Below are 16,951 nucleotides of genomic sequence, written 5' to 3' on the forward strand. Positions count from 1 at the left end.
CTCTACCGCCCTTTCAAGCAGTGAGTTCCAGGGCCCCACTAACAACATATCTGTTGTTAAGAATTCAGGCAAACAGGAAAAGGAAAAAAATGAATAAAACTTGATGTAAACCTGCTGAAAAGATCAGTCGTGATGTAAACAGGAAGTTAAAACAAGAGATACGAGGCTCATGGAGAAGAGGTGGGGGAGGGGGTTAAATAATCAATGAGGCGCCCTGAAGGATACAGAATGTGGCAAAGTTAGAATAGGGGAGGCCAGAACTTACATTGGAACAGGAGGCCATTCAGTTCCTCGAGTCTGTTCTCATACAATCATAGAATCATAGAAACTTACAGCACGAAGGAGGCCATTTCAGCCCATCCTGTCCGCACCGGCCGACTAAAAGCTACCCAGCCTAATCCCACTTTCCAGCTCATGGTCCATAGCCCTGTAGGTTACGGCACTTCAGGTGCACATCCAAGTATTTTTTAAATGTGGTGAGGGTTTCAGCCCCTACCACCCTTTCAGGCAGTGAGTTCCAGACCCCCACCACCCTCTAGGAGAAGACATTTCCCCTCATATCTCCTCTAAACCGCCCCCCAATTACTTTAAATCTATGTTCCCTGGTTGTTGACCCCTCTGCCAAGGGAAACAGGTCCTTCCTATCCACTCTATCCAGGCCCCTCATAATTTTATACACCTCAATCAGGTCTCCCCTCAGCCTCTTCTGTTCCAAAGAAAACAGACCCAACATCTCCAATCTTTCCTCATAGCCAAAATTATCCAGTCCAGGTAACATCCTCGTAAATCTCCTCTGCACCCTTTCCAGTGCAATCACATCTTTCCTGTAATATGGTGCACACAATACTCCAGCTGCGGCCTAAGCTGTGTTTGATACATTTCAAGCATTTAATTAGATCCTGAATGTTCTGTACCTCAGCTCCATTTTCCTGCCTTAGTTCCATATCCCTCGATACCGTTACTTAACAAAAATCTATCGACCTTAATCTTGAACGCTCCAATTGTTCCTCAGGATCCACAGCTTTTCACATTTATACTACCCTTTGCATGAAAAATTGGTTCCTGATTTCACTTCTGAACGGCCTAGCTCTAATCTTGACTGCTCCAACACACTCCTGGCTGGCTTCCCGCATTCCACCCTCCATAAACTTGAGCTCATTCAAAACTTGGCTGCCCGTGTCCTAACTCGCTCCAAGTCCCGATCATCCCTGTGCTCGCTGACCTACATTTGCTCCCGGTTGAGCAACGCCTCGATTTAAAAATTCTCATCCTTGTTTTCAAATCCTCCATGGCCTCGCCCCTCTCTATCTCTGTAATCTCCTCCAGCCTCACAACCCCACGAGATCTCTGTGCTCCTCCAATTCTGGCCTCTTGTACTTGCCTGATTTCCATCGCTCCACCGTCGGTGGCCGTGCCTTCAGCTACCTGGGCCCTAAGCTGGAATTCCCTCCCTAAACCTCTCCACCACTCAAATTGTCCTCGTTTAAGATGTTCTTTAAAACCTACCTCTTTGAGCAAGCTTTTGGTCACCTGCACTAATATCTCCTTATGTGGCTCGGTGTCTGATGTCCATTGATAATTGCTCCTGTAGCACCAAGGCACTGAGCCACATCAGGAGATATTAGTGCAGGTTTTACTAAGCTCAAGGCTCTGTATAAATACAAGTTACTGTTCGTGATGTAATGTTGAGGCTATGCCCCCTCATTCTGGATTCCCCATCAGAAGAAATAGTTTCTGCATATTGACCCTGTTGAGTCCCTTTATCATTTTAAACACCTCGATTAGATCACCCCTCGACCCCCCCAAACTCTAGGGATATAGGGAAAAGATGGGGCTGAGGGATATGGGGAGAAGGTGGGCAGGTGGGGTTGAGGGATATGGTGAGAAGGTGGGTAGGTGGGACCAAGGGATATGGTGGGAAGATGGGTAGGAGGTGTTGGGGGATATGGTGGGAAGGTGGGTAAGAGGGATTGAGGGATATGGGGAGAAGGTGGGTAAGAGGGATTGAGGGATATGGGGAGAAGGTGGGTAAGAGGGGTTGGGGGATATGGTGGGAAGGTGGGTAAGAGGGGTTGGGGGATATGGTGGGAAGGTGGGTAAGAGGGATTGAGGGATATGGGGAGAAGGTGGGTAAGAGGGATTGAGGGATATGGGGAGAAGGTGGGTAGGTGGGATTGAGGGATATGGGAGAAGGTGGGAAGGTGGGACCAAAGGATATGGTGGGAAGGTGGGTAGGTGGGGTTGAGGGATTTGGGAGAAAGTGGTAGGTGGGGTTGGGGATAGGGTCTATGCAACCTGTCCTCATCATTTAACCCTTTAAGACCTGGTCTCCTGCTGGTGAATCTGAGCATCTACAAGTTCCCAGTGCAGGAAACACCGGTCTGCCCTTGTGACAAACAGAGACGAGAGCGATCCTTCCAGGAACATGGGCAAAACGGGAGTCAGTAATGATAGGGGAGAAATGGAACCCACCCTGGATTAATTAACGGGCCGGAACCTACATGAAAGCTTGTTTAGCAAATCTTTTCATCGCTTGATGTTGCAATCCAAATCAACTAAACAACAACTTGTATTTATAGACTGCTTTAATGTAGGAAAATGTCCCAGGGCGTTTCTCATAGTCTAATCTAAACATGGATACAGGCCAGAGAGGGAGATATTAGGAGTGGGGAACAAGTGTTTGGTCAAAGAGGTGGGTTTCAAGACGATGGGGTTTAGACGAGAATGCCAGAGATAAGGGCCCAGATAGCTGAAGGCACGACCACCAATGGTGGAGTTCCAGGCCAAGAATTTTTAGCAATAGGAGAGGACCATTAGACCCAACAAATCCGTCCACCTTTGATTTGGTTTTCAACCCCACCTTCTCACCATATCCCCCAACCCCACCTACCCACCATGTCCCTCAACCCCACCTTCTCACCATATCTCCCAACCCCACCTTCTCACCATATCCCCCAACCCCACCTTCTCACCATATCCCCCAACCCCACCTTCTCACCATATCTCCCAACCCCACCTTCTCACCATATCCCCCAACCCCACCTTCTCACCATATCCCCCAACCCCACCTTCTCACCATATCCCCCAACCCCACCATGTCCCACAACCCCACCTTCTCACCATATCCCCCAACCCCACCTACCCACCATGTCCCCCAACCCCACCTTCTCACCATATCCCCCAACCCCATCTACCCACCATGTCCCTCAACCCCACCTTCTCACCATATCTCCCAACCCCACCTTCTCACCATATTTCCCAACCCCACCTTCTCACCATATCTCCCAACCCCACCTTCTCACCATATCCCCCAACCCCACCTTCTCACCATATCCCCCAACCCCACCTTCTCACCATATCCCCCAACCCCAGCTACCCACCTTCCCGCTATTACGCTCATTTCCCTTGTCTCCCCATAAACATATCTAATTGTATCTTGATGCCATTGACCTTGACCTCTTCAATGTCCATCGCTGGGAACTCAATCTGTTGCTCAATTTTCCCTAGATTGAACAGGTCAACAGCCAGCTGCCCTTCCTACTCCTGGCCTTTCTCACTCTAACCAGCGGACCCTGGGATTTGAGCGATTTACTGAATTAACTTTATCAATCCTTCTTCATGATCTTAAAAATTGCCTCACCTCCACGTCTCTCTTCCAAAGAAAACAAGCTGCCCTCCACCGTGACCACCCACCCCCTCCGGGCCTCCTGGGATATACTGCCCAGTCGTGCCCAGCCTCTCTCTTCCTACTAGAATCGTCGAGTCATACAGCACAGAAGGAGGCCATTCAGCCCATCGAGCTTGTGCTGGATCTTTGAAAGCGCGACCAATTAGTCCCACTTTCCCTGCTCTTTCTCTACAACCCTGTAAATTGCTTCCTTTTCGAGTATTTATCCAATTTCTTTTTGAAAGTTACGATTTAATCAGCCTCCACCGCCCTTTCAGGCACTGTGTAAAACGGGCTGTAGCGAACCGGAAGCCTAGTTTCCTCTTCCACCAAAGTCAATGGGAAAGAAAGTGGGGCGGAGTATAAAATGAGCTGCCGATTGGCTATCGCAGCCCCCAGTCGAATCTCACCTCCACAGTGCCCCTATAATGAAGGGAGGGCTACACTTATAATAAGTACAGCAGCTGTCCGAAAGAATTGGAAAATAGCTGACGTCAGCCCAGGCTCTCAAAACAAAGCATGGGAAACTAGACTGGGGGAATGGTAAGCTGGCTAACCTTGGGCACCTGTCGATGGGACAATAGCAGAGCCTGTTTTGAAGGAAGCAATTGAGGAGCAATTAGAAGTCCGAGCCAACTTGCTATAGGAGGGCCGGGTCAGGTCCAGCGTGTTTCACTTCGAGAATATGGAGCTGGAGAATAGGAAAGTGAACTCGGCAGCTTGTGTCCTAACTCACACCGAGTCCTGCTGACCCATCACCCCCTGTGCTCGCTGACCCGTGTCCTAACTCGCACCCAGTCATGCTCACCCATCACCCGCTGTGCTCACTGACCCGTGTCCTAACTCGCAACAAGTCCCACTCACCCATCACCCACTGTGCTCGCTGACCCGTGTCCTAACTCGCACCCAGTCATACTCACCCATCACCCGCTGTGCTCACTGACCCGTGTCCTAACTCGCACCCAGTCCCACTCACCCATCACCCCCTGTGCTCGCTGACCCGTGTCCTAACTCGCACCAAGTCCTGTTCACCCATCACCCCCTGTGCTCGCTGACCCGTGTCCTAACTCGCACCAAGTCCTGTTCACCCATCACCCCCTGTGCTCGCTGACCCGTGTCCTAACTCGCACCGAGTCCTGCTGACCCATCACCCCCTGTACCCCCTGTACTCGCTGACCCATGTCCTAACTCGCACCAAGACCTATTCACCCATCACCCCTGTGCTCGCTGACCCGTGTCCTAATCTGCACCGAGTCCAGTTCAGCCATCACCCTTGTGCTCGCTGACCCATGTACTAACTCGCACCAAGTCCTGTTCACCCATCACCCACTGTGCTCGCTGACCCGTGTCCTAACTCGCACCAAGTCCTGTTCACCCATCACCCCCTGTGCTCGCTGACCCGTGTCCTAACTCGCACCGAGTCCCGCTCACCCATCACCCCCTCTGCTCGCTGACCCGCGTCCTAACTCGCACCAAGACCTATTCACCCATCACCCCCTCTGCTCGCTGACCCGTGTCCTAACTCGCACCGAGTCCTGCTGACCCATCAACCCCTGTACCCCCTGTACTCGCTGACCCATGTCCTAACTCGCACCAAGACCTATTCACCCATCACCCCTGTGCTCGCTGACCCGTGTCCTAACCTGCACCGAGTCCAGTTCAGCCATCACCCCTGTGCTCGCTGACCCGTGTACCAACTCGCAGCAAGTCCTATTCACCCATCACCCCTGCGCTCGCTGATCCGTGTCCTAACTCGCACCAAGTCCTGCTCACCCATCATCCCTGTGCTCGCTGACCTACATTGGCTCCCGGCTAAGCTACGCCTCAATTTCAAAATTCTCATCCTTGGTTTTCAAATCCCTCCATGGCTTCGCCCCTCCCTATCTCTGTAATCTCCTCCAGCCCCACAAACTCCCCCCTCCCCGGCCCCCGCCATCCCCACCCTCCCCACCCCGAGATATCTGCGCTCCTCCAATCCTGGCCTCTTGTGCACCCCCGATTTTAATCATAAGAACATAAACAATAGGGGCAGGAGTAAGCCATACGGCCCCTCGAGCCTGCTCCGCCATTCAATAAGGTCATGGCTGATCATCGACCTCAACTCCACTTTCCCGCCTGATCTCCATATTCCTTGATTTCCCCCCGATCATTCAACCATTGGCGGCCATGCCTTCAGTTGCATGCTGAACCCTTGCTGAACCTCTCTGCCTCTCTACCTTTCTCTCTCTCCTCCTTTAAGATGCCCCGTAAAACCTATCTTGCCTAGCTTTTGGTCATATCTCCGGCCCTGTGTCTTTATTCCGTTAAAGGCTCTATATAAATGCCAGTTGTTGATGTTATCAATAGCTACACATTCATGGAGCTACTTGATAAGATGTCCATGGCCTCGTGGAAGCCTTGTGATGAAGGACGAGTAAATTGGATAGCAATGTCGCTAGACAACAGGAAATGGCAGACATGATCAGTAGTATTAAGTCCTAATTGGGCCGCTGTGGTCGATAACAAGGTTTGACGTTGGACTGACACGGTTCACTGCCACAGCGGAGTGGGCTGATTCCCCCCACCCTGTACCTGAGGTCACTTGTAAATCTAGCCGCCCGCACCCCCAAGCCCACCCCCAGCCCCTGCCCATCCCTCTCCTGGGTGGGAAAGCTAATTGTGAGGAGGACACAAAAAATCTGCAGAGGGATATAGACAGGCTAAGTGAGTGGGCAAAAATCTGGCAGATGGAATATAATGTGGGAAAATGTGAGGTTATCCACTTTGGCAGTAAAAATAGAAAAGCAAATTATAATTTAAATGGAAAAAAATTGCAAAGTGTTGCAGTACAGAAGGACCTGGGGGTCCTTGTGCATGAAACACAAAAAGTTAGTATGCAGGAAAAGCAAGTGATCAGGAAGGCCAATGGAATGTTGGCCTTTATTGCAAGGGAAGATAGAGTATAAAAGCAGAGAAGCCCTGCTACAGTTATTCAGGGTATTGGTGAGGCCACACCGAGAGTACTGCGTACAGTTTTGGTCTCCGTATTTAAGGAAGGATATACTTGCATTGGAGGCTGTTCAGAGAAGGTTCACTAGGTTGATTCTGGAGATGAGGGGGTTGACTTATGAGGGCAGGTTGAGTAGGTTGGACCTATACATATTGGAGTTGAAAAGAATGAGAGGTGATCTTATCTGTTATGTATTTATCCTTGGGGTCACCAGACACCAGATGGCGCCACTGTCAGAGGTCATCGGGCTGTACGCATGTGTGCGCGGTCACTGGTTTATAAGCACAGGTACCATGTCATGCGGGTTACTTTGGGCACGAATAAAGTTGGATCAAGTTTACATCTGAGGCAGTTTACAGTAACAAGTCTTTTGAGTCATTACATTCATTATATTTGGCAACGAGGTAACTTAAGAACCTTCGCATGTACAATGGGCACTATTGGAATTCTGGAGAGATTCGTGGATGGCGAGGACTGGGTGGATTTTATCGACTGCCTGGATCAGTATTTTGTGGCCAACAAAATGGAGGCTGACGCAGTTCGGCGCAGGGCGGTTTTCTCACCGTTTGTGGTCCAAAAATTTATGGCTTCATGAAGAATCTTCTCTCAACTTTACGTCCAATGGACAAAGAATATGGAGATTTGTGTGCTTTGGTGCGTGACCATCTTAAGCCAAAAGAGGGGATCATCATCTCACGTTATCGCTTCTACACGCATGTTCGTGCTGAGGGCCAGGATGTGTCGGGATTCGTCACCGACCTACGACGTCTTGCTGAGCCGTGTAAGTTCGGGAACGTGTTGGAAGACATGCTGTGAGATTTCTTTGTGATAGGCATCAACCATGATGTGATTCTTCGGAAGTTATTGGCCGAAGAGAAGCTGGATTTGAGCAAGGCCATCACAAGCCCAGGCATGCATGACGACTGATGATCATTTGAGGCAGATAGCATCGAAGAGTCGGAGCTCCACAGCAGGTACTGTAAACAATATTGTGTCGTCGTCTGGCAGAGCTGCTTATGGCAGGGCCCACTCGACTGCTTACGTGAAACCTGTAGCTGCTCACAGTCCGCCAACTCGTACAAATCCGATCTCACTCTGTTGGCCTTGTGGGGGCAATCATCGGCTTCATCAGTGTCAGTTTAAACAGTACTCCTGTAATGGCTGTTCGAAAGTGGGGCATCTTCTGCCCACAACTGAGCAAGCGTGCTGCCGCTCATTACATTGTTGATGATGACCAGTCTAGTGCTGGCCCGGATACACAACCCGAGGAGGAAGTGTACGGTCTGTATTCATTCTTGGGAAGGAGCCAGCCGATAATTGTTAATGTGAAGCTGAATAGTGTGCCTGTATCAATGGAGCTGGACATGGGTGCGAGCCAGTCAATAATGAGCCAAGAGACATTCAACAAGTTGTGGGACACTGAGGCTGTGAAGCCTAAGTTGAGTCCAGTCAATGCCAAGTTGCGTACTTACACTAAGGAACTCATACTGGTGATCAAGGTGTCATATGATGGTGTGGTAATTGATCTACCATTATGGATCATCCCAGGTAATGGTCCAACGCTGTTCAACAGAAATTGGCTCGAGAAAATCAAGTGGAATTGGAATGATATCAAAGCGGTGTCGATGACACTTCGTGTGCTCAAGTATTGAAGAAGTTTTCTTCTTTGTTTGAACTGGGCATTGGTAATTTTACTGGAGCCAAGGTGCAGATTCATCTGGATTCTGACGCAAAGCCTTTCTATCATAAAGCTCGGTCTGTCCCCTACATGATGAGGGAGAAGGTTGAAATTGAGTTTGACAGACTCCAACGTGAAGGGATCATATCACCAGTCAAGTTTACGAATGGGCCAGTCCTATTGTTCCTGTGTTGAAGAGTGATGGCATTGTCAGGATTTGTGGAGACTACAAGGTTACGATTAACCGATTTTCGAAACAGGATCAGTATCCGTTACCGAGAGCTGATGACCTGTTCGCCATGCTAGTTGATGGAAAGTCATTCACGAAACTGGATCTGACATCAGGCTATATAACACAGAGCTTGTCGACACTTCGAAGAAACTCATCTGCAAAAAAACCCACAAAGGACTGTTTGTCTACAGCAGGTGTCCTTTCGGAATTCGTTCGGCTGCAGCCATATTTCAGAGGAACATGGAGAGTCTACTGAAGTCCGTTCCTAGAACTGTCGTGTTTCAAGATGACATTCTGGTCACAGGTCGCGACACTACTGAACATCTGGACAATCTTGAAGATGTTCTACATCGTCTGGACAAAGTGGGACTCAGGCTGAAACATTCGAAGTGTGTCTTCATGGCACCTGAAGTTGAATTCCTGGGGAGGAAGATTGCTGATGACGGTATCAGGCCTGCTGATTCGAAAACCAAGGCCATCAAAAATACACTCAGGCCTCAGATTCCTTGGGCTACTCAACTACTTTGGTAATTTCTTACCTAGATTGAGCACTTTGTTAGAGCCACTGCACGTGCTACTCAGAAAAGACGACAACTGGGTCTGGAGTGTGTCTCAAGATAGAGTCTTTGAGAAAGCTAAGAATCTGCTATGTTCAAACACGTTGCTTGTTCATTACGATCCATGTAAGTGTCTTGTATTGGCCTGTGATGCTTCATCATCTGGTGTTGGCTGTGTACTCCAACAAGCCAATGAGGCGGATATGCTACAACCTGTTGCGTATGCTTTGAGAAGTTTGTCAAAAGCGGAATAGTAGAAAAAGCTTTGGCCTGTGTGTATGGGGTCAAAAGGATGCATCAGTACCTGTTTGGTCTTCGAAACGGATCACAAGCCACTCATTTCATTGTTTTCGGAAAACAAAGGTATTAATACCAATGCATCGTCCCGTATCCAGAGGTGGGCGTTGACATTGTCTGCCTATGATTATGTTATTTGTCATAGACCTGGTACTGAGAATTGTACCGATGCACTGAGTCATCTGTCGTTGCCCACATCTGAGGTGGAGACGCCTCAACCTGCAGATCTACTGTTAGTAATGGATGCTTTGGAGAGTGAAGGAACTCCAGTCACTGCTCAACAAGTTAGGATCTGGACCAGCCATGACCCTATTTTGTTGGTCGTGAAACATTTTTTCCTCAGTGATGATTGGTCTGCAATACCTATGGAAATGTGTGATGAGACCAAGCCCTACATCCATCGCAAAGATGAGCTGTCCATTCAGTCAGATTGTTTATTGTGGGGTAATCGTGTTGTTATGCCTAAGAAAGGTAGAGAAAAATTTGTACATGAACTACATAGCACTCATCCTGGTATTGTCATGACAAATCTTCTGGAATTTTTTGAGGATGTTTCCATTAGAGTGGACAAGAGAGAACCAGTTGATATGGTATATTTGGACTTTCAGAAGGCTTTCGACAAAGTCCCACACAAGAGATTAATGTGCAAAGTGAAAGCACATGGGATTGGGGGTAGTGTGCTGACATGGATTGAGAACTGGTTGTCAGACAGGAAGCAAAGAGTAGGAGTAAATGGGGACTTTTCAGAATGGCGGGCAGTGACTAGTGGGGTACCGCAAGGTTCTGTGCTGGGGCCCCAGCTGTTTACATTGTACATTAATGATTTAGATGAGGGGATTAAATGTAGTATCTCCAAATTTGCAGATGACACTAAGTTGGGTGGCAGTGTGAGCTGCGAGGAGGATGCTATGAGGCTGCAGAGTGACTTGGATAGGTTAGGTGAGTGGGCAAATGCATGGCAAATGAATAAATGTGAGGTTATCCACTTTGGTGGTAAAAACAGAGAGACAAACTATTATCTGAATGGTGACAGATTAGGAAAAGGGGAGATGCAACGAGACCTGGGTGTCATGGTACATCAGTCATTGAAGGTTGACATGTAGGTACAGCAGGTGGTTAAAAAAGCAAATGGCATGTTGGCCTTCATAGCGAAGGGATTTGAGTACAGGGGCAGGGAGGTATTGCTACAGTTGTACAGGGCCTTGGTGAGGCCACACCTGGAGTATTGTGTACAGTTTTGTTCTCCTAACTTGAGGAAGGACATTCTTGCTATTGAGGGAATGCAGCGAAGGTTCACCAGACTGATTCCCGGGATGGCCGGACATATCAAGAAAGATTGGATCAACTGGGCTTGTATTCACTGGAGTTCAGAAGAATGAGAGGGGATCTCATAGAAATGTTTAAAATTCTGACAGGTTTAAACAGGTTAGATGCAGGAACATTGTTCCCAATGTTGGGGAAGTCCAGAACCAGGGGTCACAGTCTAAGGATAAGGGGTAAGCCATTTAGGACCGAGATGAGGAGAAACTTCTTCACCCAGAGAGTGGTGAACCTGTGGAATTCTCTACCACAGAAATTTGTTGAGGCCAATTCACTAAATATATTCAAAAAGGAGTTAGATGTAGTCCTTACTACTAGGGGGATCAAGGAGTATGGCGAGAAAGCAGGAATAGGGTACTGAAGTTGCATGTTCAGCCATGAACTCATTGAATGGTGGTGCAGGCTCGAAGGGCCGAATGGCCTACTCCTGCACCTATTTTCTATGTTTCTATGTTTTCTATGTTTCTATGTAAAGCCATTGCTAGGGCTCATGTATGGTGGCCTGGAATCGACTGATCTGGAATCATGTGTGCATCAGTGCAACACTTGCATGCAGCTAAGTAAAGTACCAGCAGAATCTCTGCTGAGTCTTTGGTAATGGCCATCTAAACCATGGTCCAGGATCCACATGGATTTTGCGGGCCCTTTCCTGGGAAAGATGTTTTTTGTTGTGGTGGATGCATATTCAAAGTGGATAGAGTGTATAATTATGTCATCCAGCACGTCTACAGCTACCATTGAGAGCCTTCGTGTCATGTTTGCTACTCATGGTTTGCCTGACATTGTTGTGAGCGACAACGGATCTTGCTTCACAAGTCTGGAGTTTCAAGAGTTCATGAAACTCAATGGTATTAAACATGTGAGGTCAGCCCCATTCAAACCTGCTTCTCATGGTCAAGCAGAGCGTGCTGTTCAAACGATCAAGCAGAGTATGAAATGTGTAACTCAGGGTTCACTGCAGACTTATTTGTCCTGTATACTGCTCAGTTACAGGACCAGACCTCATACGCTTACTGGGGTCTCCCCTGCTGAACTACTGATGAAGAGAAATCTCAAGACCAAGCTCTCTCTTGTTCATCCCGATTTGAGTGATTGTGTTGAAAACAAATGTCCAAGTCAGCAAGGGTATCATGATGGTGCTGCTGTCACGTGACATCTCTGTCAACGATCCTGTGTATGTACTGAACTATGTCAAGGTCCAAAGTGGATCGCCGGCACTGTTACAGCCAAGGAGGGTAACAGAGTGTTTATTGTCGTGCTCAAGAATGGGCAAACATGCAGGAAACATGTTGATCAGATCAAACTGCGGCACACGGATGAATTTGAACTGCATGAGGAAGATGCAGCCACTGACCAACCAACCCATGTTCATTCATCAGAGGACTATGCTGTCATTCTTGAAATTGGACCTCCAGTCTCTGATGTGGTCATTACCACTCCCATCAGATCGACTACTCAGCCTTCAGTCACACCTGGCTCAGAACGCTCGCCAAGAACTAAAGTTGAACTGAGACGATCAACTCGTGAGCGGAAAGTCCCAGACTGTCTTAATTTGTAAAAAGACTGATATTAAGATCTTGAAAGGGGATGTTGTTATGTATTGATGCTTGGGGTCACCAGACACCAGAGGGCGCCACTGTCGGAGGTTATCGGGTTGTACACGCGCGTGCGCGGCCACTGGTATATAAGTGCGGGAAACATGTCACGCGGGTTACATTGGCCGCGAATAAAGTTGGATCTGGTTTACACCTGAGGCAGTTTACAGTAACAAGTCTTTTGAGTCATTTCATTACATTATCGAAACATTTAAGATAATGAGGGGGCTTGACAAGGTGGATGCAGAGAGGATGTTTCCACTCGTAGGGGAAACTAAAAATAAGTGGCCGCCCATTTAAAACTGAGATGAGGAGGAATTTCTTCTCAGAGGGTTGTAAATGTGGGATTTTCTGCCCCAGAGAGCAGTGGAGACTGGGTCATTGAATATATTTAAGGTGGAGATCGACAGATTTTTGAGTGATAAGGGAATAAAGGGTTATGGGGAGCGGGCAGGGAAGTGGAGCTGAGTCCATGATCAGATCAGCCATGATCTTATTAAATGGCGGAGCAGGCTCAATGGGCCGAATGGCCGACTCCTGCTCCTATTTCTTATGTTCTTATGTTCTCTCTCTCCCTGCTGAGCTTATCCAACTCAGCACACACCAGGGATTCACCTGAACTGTCCTGCTCTACATAAAGAAAGACTTGCATTTTTCTAGTACCTTTCACGACCTCAGGATATCCCAAAGTGCTTTGCTGCTAATTAAGTGTAGTCAATGTTGTAACATAGGAAACGCGGCAGCCGATTTTCACACAGCAAGATTCCACAGACAGCAATGAGATAAATGACCAGATAATCTATTTTAACTATCGGCTGAGAGGTAAATATTGGCGAGGACACCGGTGATATTATCCCCTGCTCTTTTATTGAAATTGGTCCATGGGATCTGAGAGGGCAGACAGGGCCTCCATTTATCATCTCATTCAAAAGGTGGCACCTCCGACAGTGCAGCACTCCCTCTGACAGTGAAGCACTTTCTCAGTACTGCCCCTCTGACCGTGCGCCGCTCCCTCAGTACTGTCCCTTCGACATTGCGGCACTGCCTCAGCACTGCCCCTCCGACAGTGCGGCGCTCCCTCAGTACTGCCCCTCCGACAGTGCGGCGCTCCCTCAGTACTGCCCGCTCCAACAGTGCGGCGCTCCCTCAATATTGTCCCTTCAACAGTGCGGCGCTCCCTCAGTACTGTCCCTCCAACAGTGCGGCACTCCCTCAGTACTGTCCCTTCAACAGTGTGGCACTCCCTCAGTACTGCCCCTCCAACAGTGCGGCACTCCCTCAGTACTGTCCCTTCAACAGTGCGGCACTCCCTCAGTATTGCCCCTCCAACAGTACGCCGCTCCCTCAGTACTGCCCCTCCAACAGTGCGGCACTCCCTCAGTACTGCCCCTCCAACAGTGCGGCGCTCCCTCAGTACTGCCCCTCCAACAGTGCGGCGCTCCCTCAGTACTGTCCCTTCGACAGTGCGGCGCTCCCTCAGTACTGCCCCTCCGACAGTGTAGCACTCCCTCAGTACTGGGAGTATCAGCCTCGATTTTTGTGCTCAAGTCTCTGGAGTGGGTTTGAACCGATGATCTTCTGACTCTGAGGCGAGAGCGTTGCCCACTGAGCTCCGGAGAAGCAGCCAATGTCCTGCTCTATGTACCTCAGCCAAACACTGCTTTACCGGCCGAGCCATGGAGAGAGTCTTGGAAATGGGAGCAACTCGTTCTTTCCCAGAACCTTTAGACTCTGGTGCTCCTCAACCTCTCTCGGTCTTCCCTTCCTTCACAATCTACAGGCTTCCAATTCCCAAGCTTGCCGAACCTTTCTCCTCTCTCTCCCTGTACACGGCTGTCCTGCCTCGCGGCCCTTGTCTTTAAATTATGATCACACAGTGTTTGTTTGTGTATGACCCCCGCCAGCCCCCTCTCCCCCTCCCCTCTTGCCCCCACCCACCTCCCCCTCCCCCACATTCCCTTCCCCCCCCCCACCCACCTTGCCTCTGTCCCCTTCCCCTCTCCCCCTTCCCCTCTGCAACCCCCTTCCCCCTTGCCCTCACTCGCCCCTGCACCTCCCTCCCTGCACCTCCCCTCCCTCCCCCCCCCACCTTCCCCCCCACCATCCCCTTCCCGTGTCCCCTGCCGCTCGGAGTGATCATGTGACTGGGCCAATCAGCGGCCCACGATGGCGATGGTGAATGAGCCGAGCGGTGAGGCGAGGAGTTAGTGAGCAGCCAGCACACTGTTAGAGTGAATGGGTGTGTGTGGGTGGGGCGGGTGGGATGGAATGGATGGATGGATGTGTGGATCGAGCTGCTGAGCTGGCGTGTGGCCTGTACCTGCCAACCTGTACCCAGGGTCCACACCGTAACGGAAGGTCCGCCCCGCAGAGACCCTGCGCTCCGCTTGGCCGTCGACAGGAGAGAAACAATCGGTCAGCAAGAACAATATTTCCCCGCGCCTACCCTTCCCCACAGTCACCATCTCTCCAATCCCCCCCGGGCTATTCATCGTGGCATCTCCCAGGAGATGATGCGGCTTCCAGTTGGGGGGGGGGGCGATGGGGGAGTGTTGGGGGGAAGTGCTTCTATCGTGATGCACGAGGCATCGCTGTCAAATGTGGAGCAGCCAGGGGGGGCCATTAGAGTTACTGGGGAGGGGCCGGTGGGAGCTCACACTGGGGGCGGGGTGGGGGGTACAGGCTCACACTGAGAGGGGGGGGGTACAGGCTCACACTGAGAAGGGGGGGGGTACAGGCTCACACTGGGGCCGGGGGGGTGGTACAGGCTCACACTGAGAGAGGGGGGGGTACAGGCTCACACTGAGGGGGGGTGATATGGGCTCACACTGGGGGGGGTACGGGCTCACACTGAGGGGGGGTACGGGCTCACACTGAGGGGGGGGGTACAGGCTCACACTGGGGGGGGGTACGTGCTCACACTGGGGGGGGGGTACAGGCTCACACTGAGAGGGGGGGAACGGGTTCACACTGAGGGGGGTGATACGGGCTCACACTGAGGTGGGGGTACGGGCTCACACTGAGGTGGGGGTACAGGCTCACACTGGAAGGGGGGGTACGGGCTCACACTGGGGGGGCGGTACGGGCTCACACTCGGGGGGAGTGTACGGGCTCACACTGAGGGGAGTGGTGTACGGGCTCACACTGAGGGGTAGGGTGTACGGGCTCACACTGGGGGGTGTACGGGCTCACACTGGGGGGGAGGGTACGAGCTCACACTGGGGGGGGTTACGGGCTCACACTGGGGGGAGGGGGTACAGGCTCACACTGAGGGGTAGGGTGTACGGGCTCACACTGGGGGGTGTACGGGCTCACACTGGGGGGGAGGGTACGAGCTCACACTGGGGGGGAGGGTACGGACTCACACTGGGGGGGGTTACGGGCTCACACTGAGGGGGGTGTACGGGCTCACACTGAGGGGGGGTATGGGCTCACACTGAGAGGGGGGTATGGGCTCACACTGGGGGAGGGGGTACGGGCTCACACTGAGGGGGGGGGTACGGGCTCACACTGGGGGAGGGGGTACGGGCTCAAACTGAGGGGGGGGTACGGGCTCACACTGAGGGGCGGTACGGGCTCACACTGAGGGGGGGGTACGGGCTCACACTGAGAGGTGGGGTACGGGCTCACACTGAGGGGGAGGGGTACGGGCTCATACTGGAGAGGTTGTACAGGCTCACACTGGGGGGGGGGGGTAACGGGCTCCCACTGTGGGGGGGGGTACGGGCTCACACTGGGGGGGTTGGGTGGGCTCACACTGAGGGGGGGTGTACGGGCTCACACTGAGGGGGGTTTACGGGCTCACACTGGGGGGGGGTGTACGGGCTCACACTGGGGGGGGTACGGGCTCACACTGGGAGGGGGGAATGGGCTCACACTGGAAGGGGGGTACGGGCTCACACTGGGGGGGTACTGGCTCACACTGGGGGGGGTGTACGGGCTCACACTGAGGGGGGGGAGGTACGAGTTCACACTGTGAAGGGGGGAGGGGGGTTGGGCGGATGAGCCTGTGTGTCCTTTCTCCCCTCCCGTGTCCCGGTGGCTGAATGAATCCAGCTGCGGGTGGTGGGTTTTCCGTGTTTCGGACATTGGATGGAATGTGCACCGACAGTTCTCTCAGAGACACACACACACGCACTCGGGGCAGGCACTAACCTCCAGAGGGACCCGCACCGCCTCACACTGCCATCGTTCACTGATGACGATGTGGATAATTGTGGAGTGGGCAGATATCCCTCCCACCCAGCAACAGGGATACTGAGGCGAGCTGTAAATCTAACACCCGCCCCCACACACCCCACCCCACATCAACCTGGGTCTGTCCTGCTCCATGTAAACACAGAACTTGCATTTCTATAGCGTCATTCCCGGCCTCAGGCCATCCTAAAGTGCTTTACAGCCAATGAGATACTTTGTGACGTGTAGTCACTGTTGTAATGTGGGAAACGCGGCAGCCAATTTGTGCACAGCAAGCTCCCACAAACAGCAACCTGATAATGAGCAGATATTCTGTTTTTGGGGTGATGATTGAGGGATAAATATTGGCCAGGTCAGGAGGGGGAGGGGAGCAGAGGGAGGAGGGGGCCAGGGGGCGCACGGGGTAGCGGGAGGCGGAG

At 51.3% G+C, this 16,951-nt stretch overlaps 1 protein-coding gene across 4 annotated transcripts in view; it reads right to left on the bottom strand.

Moving 5' to 3' along the window:
* The window catches only part of LOC139262290 (pikachurin), a 251,668-nt gene that overhangs the window by 81,502 nt on the left and 153,215 nt on the right, over positions 1–16,951 (bottom strand). For 3 of the 4 annotated variants that reach the window (XM_070877461.1, XM_070877446.1, XM_070877465.1), the window contains one exon: positions 14,656–14,721. The exons of the other annotated variant lie outside the window; for it this stretch is intronic. In XM_070877461.1, the coding sequence (XP_070733562.1) occupies positions 14,656–14,721 (66 nt within the window). The remainder of the gene's footprint in view (positions 1–14,655; positions 14,722–16,951) is intronic. 4 annotated transcript variants of the gene reach the window in all.

Source organism: Pristiophorus japonicus, chromosome 1, assembly GCF_044704955.1.
Source record: "Pristiophorus japonicus isolate sPriJap1 chromosome 1, sPriJap1.hap1, whole genome shotgun sequence".
In the NCBI taxonomy this organism is placed as follows: Eukaryota; Metazoa; Chordata; class Chondrichthyes; family Pristiophoridae; genus Pristiophorus; species Pristiophorus japonicus.